The sequence below is a fragment of the Cladophialophora psammophila genome (genome assembly GCF_000585535.1).
Source record: "Cladophialophora psammophila CBS 110553 chromosome Unknown aczJe-supercont1.25, whole genome shotgun sequence".
Classification (NCBI taxonomy): domain Eukaryota; kingdom Fungi; phylum Ascomycota; class Eurotiomycetes; order Chaetothyriales; family Herpotrichiellaceae; genus Cladophialophora; species Cladophialophora psammophila.
The window spans coordinates 123,071-135,422 of record NW_006912946.1 but is presented as its reverse complement, the minus strand read 5'-3'; the positions used below and the strand labels follow the sequence as shown (position 1 = coordinate 135,422).

Here is a 12,352-nt window from a genome sequence, read left to right as displayed (position 1 = left end):
CTTCTATTGGGCACGGTTTTTTTGCTGGGTCGGTTCTTGCTGCATTCGTGATGTTTGCACCATGTAACAATGTTCCTTCCCACTCAGATCTCTCCCATGTTCTTTTTGGGTGGCGGAAGCGAAGTTTAAGCAAGGGGCAAAAGAAGAGATTGAACTGGTCAACCTCCGTCTCATATGCATTTCCGCGAGGAGATGATCCTTCCTTTCCACCCCACTCTCCTGGTTGTGCAAAGGCGCGATTGATGATGCATATTCACTTTTTTTTTTCCTTTCCCCCATCCCCTAATGGCCATTTTACACGGGGTCACACCACCTCACTCGCATACACAACTTGAACTGGATTTCCTCCACTACTCGACTTTGCCCTCGAAGTTCTCGCCTTCGACCAGATCGGGGATCTCGTCGTCGTCATCGTCGTCATCGTCGTCCTCGCCTTCCTTTTTCCCTTCGCCCTTTTCGCCGCCTTCTTTCTTCTGTAAACTCTGGTATGACTCGGCCAGGCGACGTAAGGAGGCGAGACTGTCGGGGCCGAGTTGGTTGAGGATTCCCGGGACGAGTTCGGTGAGTTCCTTGTCTTCGCCGTTGCCGTAGATGGCGAATGTGTTGGAGGGGACCGAGGCGTGGACTGTGGCACAAAAGGGAAATGACGGGTCAGCTTATGAGTTCACCTTGGACATAAACCTCAATGCGCTCCTCTTGCTTGTCTTTTATGTCCGTCACTCGGCTCCCTCTCCCACTGTAAGGCATCTTTTGCCTGAAAGAAACGTACCCTTGGGCGCGGCAAAATGTATCACATTGCCGTCTTCCTTAAACATGTTGACCTCCTCGATCGCCTGGATAGGCTGCACATTCATCTTTTTAAGCGTCGTCTGGAGTTTCTTGTCATCGGTCCCGGAAGTCTTGTGCACTTTCTTGGTTTTACGGCGTGGTGTGCCTTTGCCTCTGTGTTAAGGAATCAGGGAGTTAGATGCCAGGATTTGGGTGTTTGGATACAATCTTTTGGGAGTCTGGCTTTGGAGACTATGAGAGGGGAAATTCAAGGCACATACCCTGTTTCATTATCAGTGAGTGACACACAAAGGATGATTTCGTTGTAGATATTGGGACAAACTTACCGATTCGCACCTGCGCCTGCATGCGCTTGAGCTTCTCCTGATCCATGGTTGCAGGTGAATGAATGCCGCTGAGCTTCCCTCAGCTCAGATCGGTCAGGGCTAGAGAGCGCAAGCACAACAAATTCAATTGCCCGGCTGAGAGATCTTTTCGCCGAACGCTTAAAATTTACGACCCAGGAACGTGACCACGGCGACAAAGGGAGGGTGGAAGTGGAAAAGGCTCAGGAAATCTCAAGACAGGGCTTGGATTTCCGTCCTAGCTGTACAAGGATGGATGGAGATGGGAGACAGAGAAGAGAATTGAGCTTTGATTTGCGGGATGATTGAAGGTCGTTCTACCATCTGGGGATTTGTGCCCTTTGTGACAGTCTTGGCGATTTTGCAGCCGCTTGGGACCCAGGGACCTCGGGGCTATAAAGGATCACGTGTACCGCAGACAAAATACCGGGCATTTGCATATCAGGGGATGTTTTTCAGCGGCCTCCGGCACAACCTCGGCTGCGGAGCCTGATTCCAATGCTGTGAATGTCCGCCCGCAGACTTGTTTGCTACCAGCGAGCTACCTGTCTCCCTTCTCTCTACTTCTCTTTTGTCCCTTTTCTTCACTCTCTGTAGATACTGACTAGTCTGCGCAAAGATGGCGGGGAAACAAGCGTTGATCGTTCCTTCTCTCAAAAAACATACCGCGACGGTGATCATGGCGCATGGACTGGGGGACAGGTCAGTGTGCAGCCTAGGTTTGTGCAGCGAAGTCATTGATTTTTTGGCTAATTCTGGGGGAAATATAGTGGTGCAGGGTGGTGAGTGCATCATGATCCTCAACCGGTGCCTCGAAGTGATCAGAATACTCATTGCAGCCAGGGTCTCACTGGCAGAAACATGGCGAAGGCGGGGAAAGTTTGAGGACGTCAAGTTCGTCTTTCCCAATGCACCGAGCATTCCCATTACCGTGGTATGTGCCCAAGGCATACCGCGCAAAGGCGATGCGGGATCGATGTTGCTAACAGCTGCAGTAGAACTTGGGCATGCGCATGCCTGGATGGTATGATATCGTAAGGCGCCGCGATGAAGTTTGCACCCCTACCCCTTCGCTTCTCCTGGATTCTGCAACCCCATCTCCGCGCTACGGAAAGCTGATCAGGACATGTTACACAACGACAGACCGACTTCTCCGAACTCAGGCAAGCCCACGATGAAGCGGGCATCCTGCGCTCCCGTGCAACCTTCACCAAACTCATCACCGAAGAGATGGACGCCGGTCTACCCTCCCACCGCATCATCCTAGGCGGTTTTTCCCAAGGCGGAGCAATGTCGATTTTCACAGGCGCCACAACACCGCACAAACTGGGCGGGGTTTTTGGATTGAGCTGCTACTTGGTACTCGGGGATAAGATCAAGGAATTTGCGAAAGAGGCGAACGGCGCAAACAAAGACACGCCGTTTTTCCTGGGTCATGGCGACGCGGACGAACTTGTCAAGTGCCAGTGGGGACAGCAGTCGGCCGAGTTCTTGAGGAAGGAACTGGGGCATAAAGTCGAGTTCAAGACGTATCCGTAAGTCCTTTCTCCATCCTGCGAGGGCCCGCGTGGGAAATCAATGCACTGACGACGGCGCAGGGGGCTGCCTCATTCAGCGGACATGAAAGAAATTGACGACTTGGAAGAGTTCATCAAGCAGTGTTTACCGCCTAATGAGGCGTTGTGACTAGATCATGTCCCCACAAGCCGAGGGCTTCACCACTGGGCAACCACTGGCATCATTACCTTGCTGCTATTATTGGGGTGCGTGCTTTTCTCGAGGTCATGGAGTCGGCATCACAGAGTCAACAAGCAAAGAGAGCATAGATGAACTGTACTTTTGACAGCAGCATGGGTCTGCGAGGCATTCCTCAATCATGAAAAATATTTAAATTCCCAAGGTCCCAGATTGACGTGCTTTTGATTAAAGTCGGCTTTCCTCCGGGGTTTATTTACGCAGCACCCTCCTTGCGCTGGCCAGTGTAGAAGGCCAAACCATAGGTGTTGGTCTTGAAAGTGATGACACTGCCCTTGGGGAAGTAGAAAACATCGCCAGCAACGGCCTAAAAGTCAAATGTCAGTCTTGATCGCTCAAGTCTCAAGGTTATCCGGGTGGATGCTCACGTGAACAGATTGGCCAGTTTCGTCGCTGATATCAAATTCGCCCTCCAAAATGATCTTCATCTCGTGGTAGGTATAAGTGTAGACGAGGGGAGTGCCTTTCTCGAGTCTGTAGATGCCACAGCTGATGGGCTTCTCTGGATCGTTGCTCTCACTGCTGGCGACGTCTCCGAGGAATGCGTTCTCATTGGCAATTAAGGGAGGCTTGAATTCGGACTGGACTTTGGAAAAGTGCTTGAAAGCTGGTGTGGAACCCATCTTTTCTGGTGCTGCTTGTTTTGAGGTTTTGGATTTAGAGATGAGTTTGCTGAGTGAGACGCCCATGTTAGATTTTTGGAGATTCTTCAAAAGAGCGAGACCGAAGGGCGGGTGACCCGGCTCTTGCCAGAGGACTCTTCAGACTTACCTTTATTGCTGGCTTGAAAGGCCCTTCTGCAGCGGTCGCAAAAGACAGCGGCGATAAGCTATTGGGACGTGATTGCACGAGATCTAGGGAAATGCAAACGAGTTTGGGGAAAGAAAGATGAAGAAGCTGCAGACTGGAGGAGAGTAGTGCAGGAACCAGGATGCAGAGCTCTACAAGATATACCTCTCCAGGCTGCTCAGCTACCCACTACTCACCTTGTCCATTTTGCCGAGTCGAGCGTTGCCCTGGTCTTGAGCTAGGACTTACCATGCAAACAACGCGTTGGAGGGACGATGTCATGGCCACCGAGGACCCGCGTCAGCGTGTATAGTGCCGTGCTAGGCGTCAGACACAATGGATTCGAGCCAGTCGTGGCGTCCCAATGGAAGAGAAAGACCAGAATGATAGAGGAGAGGGGGGAAGAAAATGCCTGAGATGGTAAAGCTGCTGAAGATGATTACAGCGTCGAATGGGAAGCTGACCACGAGCGGACAGAGATAAGGAATGGAATGAGGGGAGCTAATCCTGGGCATGTTTGTGGGGTTTGCACCGACAGTGCTGGCCACCACAAGAGTCCTCATGAGCGCCTTGTACCACAACATGGGAATATATTAGCGGCTTCAGAGCATATAACCAAGTATTGAAGCTAGAGAGCTGCCTGACACTGACACTTAGGTACTACAAACTCCGTAAAACCAATGTGTCTGGGGCACCGAGCAGGCCTGGGCTCGGTTAAACCCGACCAGGCCCCGTGCTACCACGTGACATCTTGGCAAGTTTGCACCTTGTACACAGACAGTTCGCGAGCTAAATTGACAATTCGTGCTTGGCCCTAACTACCCAGTACTCGGTATGTACTGGGTAGTAGTACTAGCTTCTTGAGCCTCCTTGTTGCTTACTTTGCTTCGGCCGCAGAAATCAAGAGGGGCATAAAGATGGACAACCACACATTCCCGGATGGGGCACAAGGAATTTCTGACTAAATGGGAACGAGCCAGTGCAAACCCTCCGTCCATCTTCCAGCGCTCTCTCTGTCAGCTATCTCCGAAGTTCATCTAACTTATCGGTTCTGATTACATGCTATGTACCGAGTAGGTACCTACATAGATATCTACTCCCCTTCGTTCGTCGATCCGATCCCTGTGGTTGGTGGGTTCAGCCTTGTGTGCTTGATCTTGCGCGAAGCTCAATCCAGCAATCATTTCCCTCTTCATCCACTCGAGGCATATCTTTGGGTACAGTGATCCACTACTATTACATAAACTTCCCACACCTTGCCTCTTTCAGGCACTCAAACGATCAGCACTGGACAGATGCTTCGAGACTCTGAAAGTTGCTTTTCACGGGCTCGGCATTGTTGAACAGGCCCAATCAAGACCGATGAAGCCGATCACTGCCGAGTGCGAGGCATGCCCTCGATGGACAGGAAGAAACCCCGCATTGGCCTGCAGTTGAGATATGAATATATCTCTTAGGCACACATCGACCAAAGATCTTTGAGCGTGACGGGCATATCCACCATTACAGCGGGTAGCAAGATATAGCCCAGCCAGGCTCACACTCCCTGGTAAACCCGCCCCTTCAAAAGGAGCAATTGGGTTTTGACTTTTTCTCCAACGTCCTGCTCATCGGGGCAAAAAGCAGGGAGGGACAAAGCTGCATTTAAATGCAAAGAAATCCCTTCCCTCTGCTGCCATGGGAAGACGGAGGACTCCACAATCTGCAACCCGGATCCAGCATTTCTACATTCTGCAAAACTTGCACGGCCGCGCCTCCGACTCCAACCATCCATTCTCCACACGCACAATGCCGCCCATTGGCATCTGCTGAGGAAAACCTCCCCCCAGGCTCTCAAACTCGAACCCAGCGGATCCGTGTGGTCATTCCACTACTGTCTCTCGCACGCAATTTTTCCTGGGCGGACCAGCTCACAAACGGGAAGTCGTTTCGTTCATGATATTGACGAATGATATCGGTCGAGTCCGTAGTCTTTTCCCCGTTTGTATCTTTCCAGCTTGCAGATGGCGGAGTCCTGGAGATCAACGACTCTCATGCCTCATGCGGCACCGCCTGAGCAAAGGCACGACAATGGACACTACTGTCGTATGATGCCATTCTGCGTTTCTGCCTCTTTGCGTGAGCTCCTTGCTCTTGAGTCCTGCTGAGCGAGGCATGGCTTTTCGTGCTCGGGTCGCAGATGGACTCCTGTCACCAGTTTGATTGTTCCACCTCGGGGGTCCCCGTCCTTCTCATACCACCACCGCCGCCACCGACACATATTACTTTTTGCTACACCGGCTTTCAAAGAAAAGCATTGTCGCAATGACAGCCTGACTCCTCCTTCTCATTATTTTACCCTTTCGAACGAAATTTGCGAGCCTACGCTTACGATGACACGATCGGAGAATTTTCTTCTGGCTTTTTGCTCCGTGCCTCACTAGATTCAAGTTATTACTTTTCTGCCTGGCATTTTTCCTCGTGTCGGGCGATTCCTCCCAGAGCAGGCACAACTTCTGATTGCAACTTCCTTTTACCATTTATCACCAGAAAAACAGAAAACCGATATGAACAGCCACAGCAGCTTCGACATATTCGGCTAGGGAGAAGGAGGAAAACAGAAAAGCAAATCTCACTTTCTTTTCTCCTCCCCCGCCAACTTCTATTTCACCCGCCTCCGCTCATCCATGACCCTTTTTATTTTATTCGCCGTCCTTCTCCATAGCATAGAATCTTATTGATTTACTCTACATTTTACCATATTTATACCTCTATATCCTCATCTCACCTCCCGTTCAAGTCTCTTGGTAGCCTCCCCAGCAGGGGGACTTGGCCAACGCCAGAAAAGGAAACAAAAGAGGAAAAGAGGGGACAGGGACAACGAGCACGCGAGAGAGAAACAGAGAGACGGAGTGGGCTAAAAAGCGAGGACCCGCGTGCCCGCATTTTTCTCATCCACCGACCCCCCAAAAGGACCCGGAAGGAAAACCACATAAAAAGGAACGTTTGCCCAGGACCACGTTCACCTTCACGTACTGTACTGTACCGCACTGTACTGCGCTGCATTGCACTCACTCTCCCTTCCCAATGTAAAAGGACGAAGAAGGGGGGCCAACCAAAAAAAAAAAGAGGAAGAAAATTTCTCTTCTCAGATCTCCCAAACAGAGCGCAGCGCAGCGCAAAACAGCTCAGCTCATTGCTCCAAAACCCAACTCTCTCCCCCTCAGTGACGCCATCTCCGCCTCCCTCAACGCCAAGAAACGCGAACGAAAAAAAAGGAGCAAGAGAGAGAGAGCGAGAGAGGGACAGAAAGAAGACCGAAACAAAAACCGGCGTTATCTTTTTTTTTTTTATATATATTAATATCAAAGAGCTCTACTTCTTCGAGAGGGCAGAGAGTGGGCAGAGAGAGAAACCGAAAATATCAGAGCGCCGCCCCGCCCAAAGATAAAACGAAAAAGGGCAACGCAACGCAACGCAAAACTCGCGGTGTCCTTGCGGTGCTAGCGCGCATTTCGACGCAACCAACGACAACAGACAACCCAGCAAACGACAGAGAGAAAGGGAGGCACCTGTGTTTCTCGCTCAACAGGTTCGCGCCACGGGAACTCAACTCAACTCAACTCCGCTCCGTATGGAACCCGAACCTGCGAGGAGGGACGTGACGACGATACGCCTGCGCGCCTTTCCGCGACTCCACTGCCAGTGAGAGTGAGGGTGAGAGAGACAACGCGCCCCTTGAACATCGTCTGTTGCGGGTATTTGGGGTTTGCCAGCATCGACAGCGTCGACAACGTTCAACATAGACGATCCCAAATGACGGTCCTGACGGCACATCACTTTCCCAGTCTCATATCTACTACCATCCCAACTACTTGTACCGCCCCTGATCATAAGCCTTCATTATCAAGGGCATGAGCACGCGCCTGGTGTCGCCGTGAACGCTATTGACCTGTACGGAGTGCCCACGCCAGCTCTCTGCAATCCATAACCCCCGCGGTAAACTCCTCTCCACAAATAAAAAAAGATTCAACTCCACGTTTCCGAAGACGCCTCGCTTCGTATAAACATACCCAACACCGCAATCGAAGCCCGGTCTCGGAGGCACCAGAGCACCGAGAAACGCCCAGGCCAGGTCGACTCGGCTGGGACACACGCCCATGCCAGCATCGCCCCAGACTCAATCCTAAGTCCCTCACAAAAGCGAGGACAAAATAACCGGGTCCACAAGAACTCCATTTTCAATCGCAAGCGCTTTCGTCCGTCATAACCGCAGAGCCATCAAATTCATTGCAATCGTCCGCCCACACAGCACAAGCCCGGGCAACCATCTCTAGGCCCCGATCTGGATATTTTCAACAAGCCAAAAAAGGCCACAAAATCCATAAAGAGGCCTAGACGAATATAACCAAAATGACAGCTTCAACAGCTCCTCATCCTGCGAGCAAACGCAGCAAAAGTCAGACAATTGTTCAGGGCCCTAGTCCGCATCCAACATCCAGTGCACCTCTCGAAGCAATTCCCATGTCGAAATTGACACACAGTGCCGAACTCGACGAATATACCGCTAGCATGCGGAGTTACTTGGCAAGTGTCGAGCATGGTGGGCAGGGCAACCGCAACAGCGGGAGCGACGGCGACGGTAGGAGGAACAGTGTTCGGAGTGAGAGCGTGGGCGGGAGCGAAAGAGATAAATCGCCCGAATTCAGGTGGATGGATCTTGCCAGTGTGAGGAGGGAACATGGGAACGTGAACCTCAGTTTTCCTGGCGTCGGAGCAGGAACCGACAATCGGATTTCCAAGAGTGCTGTGAAGTCCGCCAGCCACCATCATCACCAGGTCGGAAAAGATCCGCGGCAACATCAGAGGGACCATCGGCCGTCCAGCCCAGGCGGAAAGGCGTTGCTCAGCAAGAGGCATCCAACGCAGACGGAGGCAAAATCAACCGAGAAAAACTAAGACCAATATGTTAGCTGTTTGTTCGATTCACGAGAAACGTGAGAAACTGGGCCGCCACAGTCCCTTTATGGCAATAATACTCGGGTCGGAAAATCTTCTTCTCCCAGCAAACATGCCATGCGCGACAATCTTAGAAAGCGAAGAATGCAACCAGCATGAGTAACCCGATACCGGACAAGGAAATCCCAAAGCAACACACCCGAGGAAATTGGAACATACCTTCCCACTGCCAATCCGTCATAACGCCCAGCCAGTGCAATTGTCCTCGCACGGTGTACTCTGGCTCCAATTGGTCTGGTGACATGATGTCGCTCGTATGTCGCCGAGGGAGGATTGGAGGTGGCATTGTCACTGGCAGGGTTGACATTCCACCCCCACCGCCGACCGAATCCAACGTCAAGCGACGTTTGAGCGGCCGACCTGCGACACCGATTTCTTCTGGTCCGCCGGCCTGCAGGCCCTGAGCTTGGATTTGACTGTGGCTGAAAGCCCCATTCTCTCCCATGCCTAGAGAATCGATTGTGTGAGCCTTTCTCTTCAACGCCGATGGCATATCTAGGACCGGCGGAACGAAATTGCCCCCCGGCACTCCACGACTCGCATACTGCCTGAGCAATCTGTTCGACTTCTCGTCCTCATACGCATCTCTTCGGGTCCAGACTTCTTGTATGACGTTCCAGCACGAGTTCACGTTTCCAATCTTTAGACGCCTGATCATCGCTGCCCAGCGTTGCATCACCCAGTTCCTATCATCCGGGTCGGTGACTTCGCAACTTGCCGCGAAGAGAGGGAATATCTGGACGATCGTCGCTCGCGACGATAAAGGGACAGACGCCAGCGTCACCAGGACTTTCTTTGCCAGAGAAGCCGCCGGGTCGCTGGGGATTTCTGGCACTGCCTGGTGCAGATAGAGCAACGTGGCGTATCGGTAGGCTTCCGCTGTTTGAATCGAGTGCTGGACTTCTGAATTCGGATCCTCCGGGCGCTCGAAGACGACAGCGCTGGGCACTTGCCACTGCTGTAGTTGCTCTTTCAACTCCATGGCGGTGGAGATGATGGTTAGAGAATTTGACTCGGTCTTACGCACTCGTTGAATGAGATGAGCGACGCGGCCCATGAGGGGAAACAAAGTCGTGGCACAGCCCATAAGCGGGTCGACTTCGACCTGATCCCCGAAGGGAGCGTTGACAGTAGTGAGGATCTCCTCGAAATTGAGTTCATGTGCTTCTTCCAGTGATGTCAATCGAGCAATCACGTCCATGTAGACGAAGGTGTTGCAGAGGAACTTCAGTCTGTTGGCATCTTGGGTCGTCATCTGCCCCAGCTGCATATCCCGTCGGTGCCTAATGACCGCGTTGTTGACCATGACCTTTGCGCCACGGAGATGTTGGACACCTGTGCTCACGTGTCGATCCCAGCCTTCACTAAACGCAAGTGCCAATGACGTCGCCAGAGCCGAGTCGAGTCGCATGTTCTCAATCTCAAAGGCAAGGCGCTTGATGGCCTTTGTCATGTGCGCCATTCCTGGAACGTGCAGGTTCGGAATCTCATGGGCACCATGGAAGGCAGTCATGGAGGAAATAGCGTGGTACAGAGCAGGAGATTCTCGAGCCAAAGGCCAGATTAATGTACGCCAAGGGTTCTCGGTGGGACCGTCCTTCACGGATAGGATGCCGCAAGTTTGCTTGTCGAAACGAAGCATAAGCATCTCTGGCGACGAGGCGTCCAGGGAGGGCTGCGCCAGAATCGTCATGTCGCTGGATTTGGAAGATGCAGTAGAAGTCTCGCTAGGGGTGGGAGAAGACGCCCGGAAGGCTTGGAAAGCTGTATTGGAAAAGCTGGGGTCGAGCATGGACGAAGGCGTGGGAAGTTGCAGCGCGGACATCGCAGCGGACGTGGCGATGGCATCCGACCTGATAATTTCTTCGTCGAAGTCATCTTCCATGGGTATGTTGACATCAAGAGACATTGATGGATGGAGCTCGCAAGGATCCGACAGCTGATTCATTTCGGGTCCATTGGGGAGGAGAATGTCTACATGCTGCGGGGAGCCGGAAGAGAACGACCTAGCACTATTGCTGTCGTTGAGAGAGGAGCTTGTCGTTGTTGTGGTGACGCTGTAGGGGTCAACCGCGTCGCCAAATGTCAGACCGGGAGATATGCCTTCCGCCTCGAATACAGGCATGAAGATCGAGTCCGGTGTGAGGTTCAGAGGCGGCGACTGGTCCGCGTCCAACTGCATCTCGGTTTTCAGCTTCGGACTAGACATCGACCCCTGAATGTGAGCGTGACCATCGACATTATCCCGAAAGGCATGGGCGGCTGTCTCGAATGCAGAATGTAGGCCTGGGGACCATGTCTGAGGAGGTTGGAGGCCTTTGACATCGGCATGTTGGGGATCCGGTCTCCCACCACAGGCGATATCAACGGGTTGGGCGGCATTGCGATTCGAAGAGAGGGAGTTGGATCGAAATGCTTTCCTCTTCGCAGCAGGCCGGGAGGCAAAGGTGGTCTCCTCAAAGGTCCTCCACTTATAGTCCTTTTTGTATCCCTCGCATACCACACTTCGCTTCTGACACTGCACACAAGAGGGTTTTGTCTCGTCGCATTTTAACCGTTTCTTCTTGCATGTCATACAACCTAGCAGAGGAGAAGTAGAAGTTAGTCCATGGCGATAGAACGCTCGCCCGCAATCGAAGGGCGCCCGCACACTCTGTCGGCACCACCACGCAGCTAATGTACTTGGATTTCAAAAACGTACCATTTCGACTCTTGCTCTGCTTCGGCTTTGTCACCGCCCCATCTTGAACAGTTTTGTTGAGAGATTTAGGGGGAGGATTTGGTTTAGGCTTCGTGATGGCCGCTTTCTTTGGCTGGACCCCGGGCGCGGGAGGAATGACAGGAGAATTTCTTAGGAAAACAGAGGGAGAAGGGATCTGGACCTCCATGCGACGCAGGCAAGCACAGGCGACATGGACCCAAAGCGACCTGACCTTGACAGAAGGACTGTGTGGAAGATGTCGGAGGTGCAGTGCTTCCAGGTATGGAGGGGTTCAGTGGGTACGTGGGTATATCGACCAAAGGACTAATCGACACTTAGGTCAACAGAAGGGTTTGCGTGCTGAGGGCGTCACTCGTAGCAAATCGCTTGCTCGGAACAACTAGATAGATTAAGACAGATCCGGAGGAAGGAGAACTAAACGAGCTGTCCAGAATGGAAGGGAAAAAAAAAAGTGTGAAGGAGGGGGGAGGATTAGGGCAATGGGAGAATTGAAGATGGTGGGTTTGGGATGGGTATCGGTGCGTGTGCGTTACAGCAGCGCGTCCACCCGTGCCTGAGAGCAGATTGAGCAGCGTGTCAGGGTCAGAGGGCAATGACGAGCGTGCAGCGGCAGAGGCATTTGGGCCAGAGATCTGGTCAGCGGGTGGATATCTGGAGCATCAAGGACGCAGACGTAGAAAATGGGGCAGAAATCGAGAAATGGAAGAAACGACGGAAAAGTGTGCTCAGAAACTCCCAGTTGAGTTGAGCAGTTGGTGGTTGAGCGGTCATGTCCAGACTCGCCAACCTGTGCTGGCTGCCGTGACTGGCTGCTGCAAGTGGCTATGACCAGGAAGAGACAGGGGAGCCATTGACTCGCTCGCAATTCCGTTATCTCTTCTATCTGCTCTATCGAAGGTAGAGATACGCGAAACCCCCGGACAGTGGACACGGCCCCATCTGTCATCTATCTCTA

General features: G+C 52.4%; 5 protein-coding genes across 5 annotated transcripts; 2 read left to right on the top strand and 3 right to left on the bottom strand.

Moving 5' to 3' along the window:
- Window positions 1-350: 350 nt before the first annotated feature.
- On the bottom strand, window positions 351-1,161 carry A1O5_11332 (nascent polypeptide-associated complex subunit beta; the record flags this gene model as incomplete). Its single annotated transcript, XM_007751904.1, has 3 exons — window positions 351-625; window positions 770-934; window positions 1,116-1,161. The coding sequence occupies 3 exons, from the start codon at window positions 1,159-1,161 to the stop codon at window positions 351-353; spliced, it is 486 nt and encodes a 161-aa protein (XP_007750094.1).
- A 591-nt stretch (window positions 1,162-1,752) lies between these two features.
- A1O5_11331 (uncharacterized protein) lies at window positions 1,753-2,819 on the top strand (the record flags this gene model as incomplete). Its single annotated transcript, XM_007751903.1, has 5 exons — window positions 1,753-1,841; window positions 1,959-2,067; window positions 2,132-2,185; window positions 2,277-2,668; window positions 2,732-2,819. The coding sequence occupies 5 exons, from the start codon at window positions 1,753-1,755 to the stop codon at window positions 2,817-2,819; spliced, it is 732 nt and encodes a 243-aa protein (XP_007750093.1).
- A 265-nt stretch (window positions 2,820-3,084) lies between these two features.
- Window positions 3,085-3,577, bottom strand: A1O5_11330 (uncharacterized protein; the record flags this gene model as incomplete). The annotated part of the gene is made up of 2 exons (XM_007751902.1): window positions 3,085-3,195; window positions 3,257-3,577. The coding sequence occupies 2 exons, from the start codon at window positions 3,575-3,577 to the stop codon at window positions 3,085-3,087; spliced, it is 432 nt and encodes a 143-aa protein (XP_007750092.1).
- Window positions 3,578-8,069: 4,492 nt separating this feature from the next.
- Window positions 8,070-8,615, top strand: A1O5_11329 (uncharacterized protein; the record flags this gene model as incomplete). Its single annotated transcript, XM_007751901.1, has 1 exon — window positions 8,070-8,615. One exon carries the CDS (start codon window positions 8,070-8,072, stop codon window positions 8,613-8,615), a length of 546 nt encoding a protein of 181 aa, XP_007750091.1.
- A 130-nt stretch (window positions 8,616-8,745) lies between these two features.
- On the bottom strand, window positions 8,746-11,563 carry A1O5_11328 (uncharacterized protein; the record flags this gene model as incomplete). Its single annotated transcript, XM_007751900.1, has 2 exons — window positions 8,746-11,255; window positions 11,377-11,563. 2 exons carry the CDS (start codon window positions 11,561-11,563, stop codon window positions 8,746-8,748), a joined length of 2,697 nt encoding a protein of 898 aa, XP_007750090.1.
- Between the last annotated feature and the right edge of the window lie 789 nt (window positions 11,564-12,352).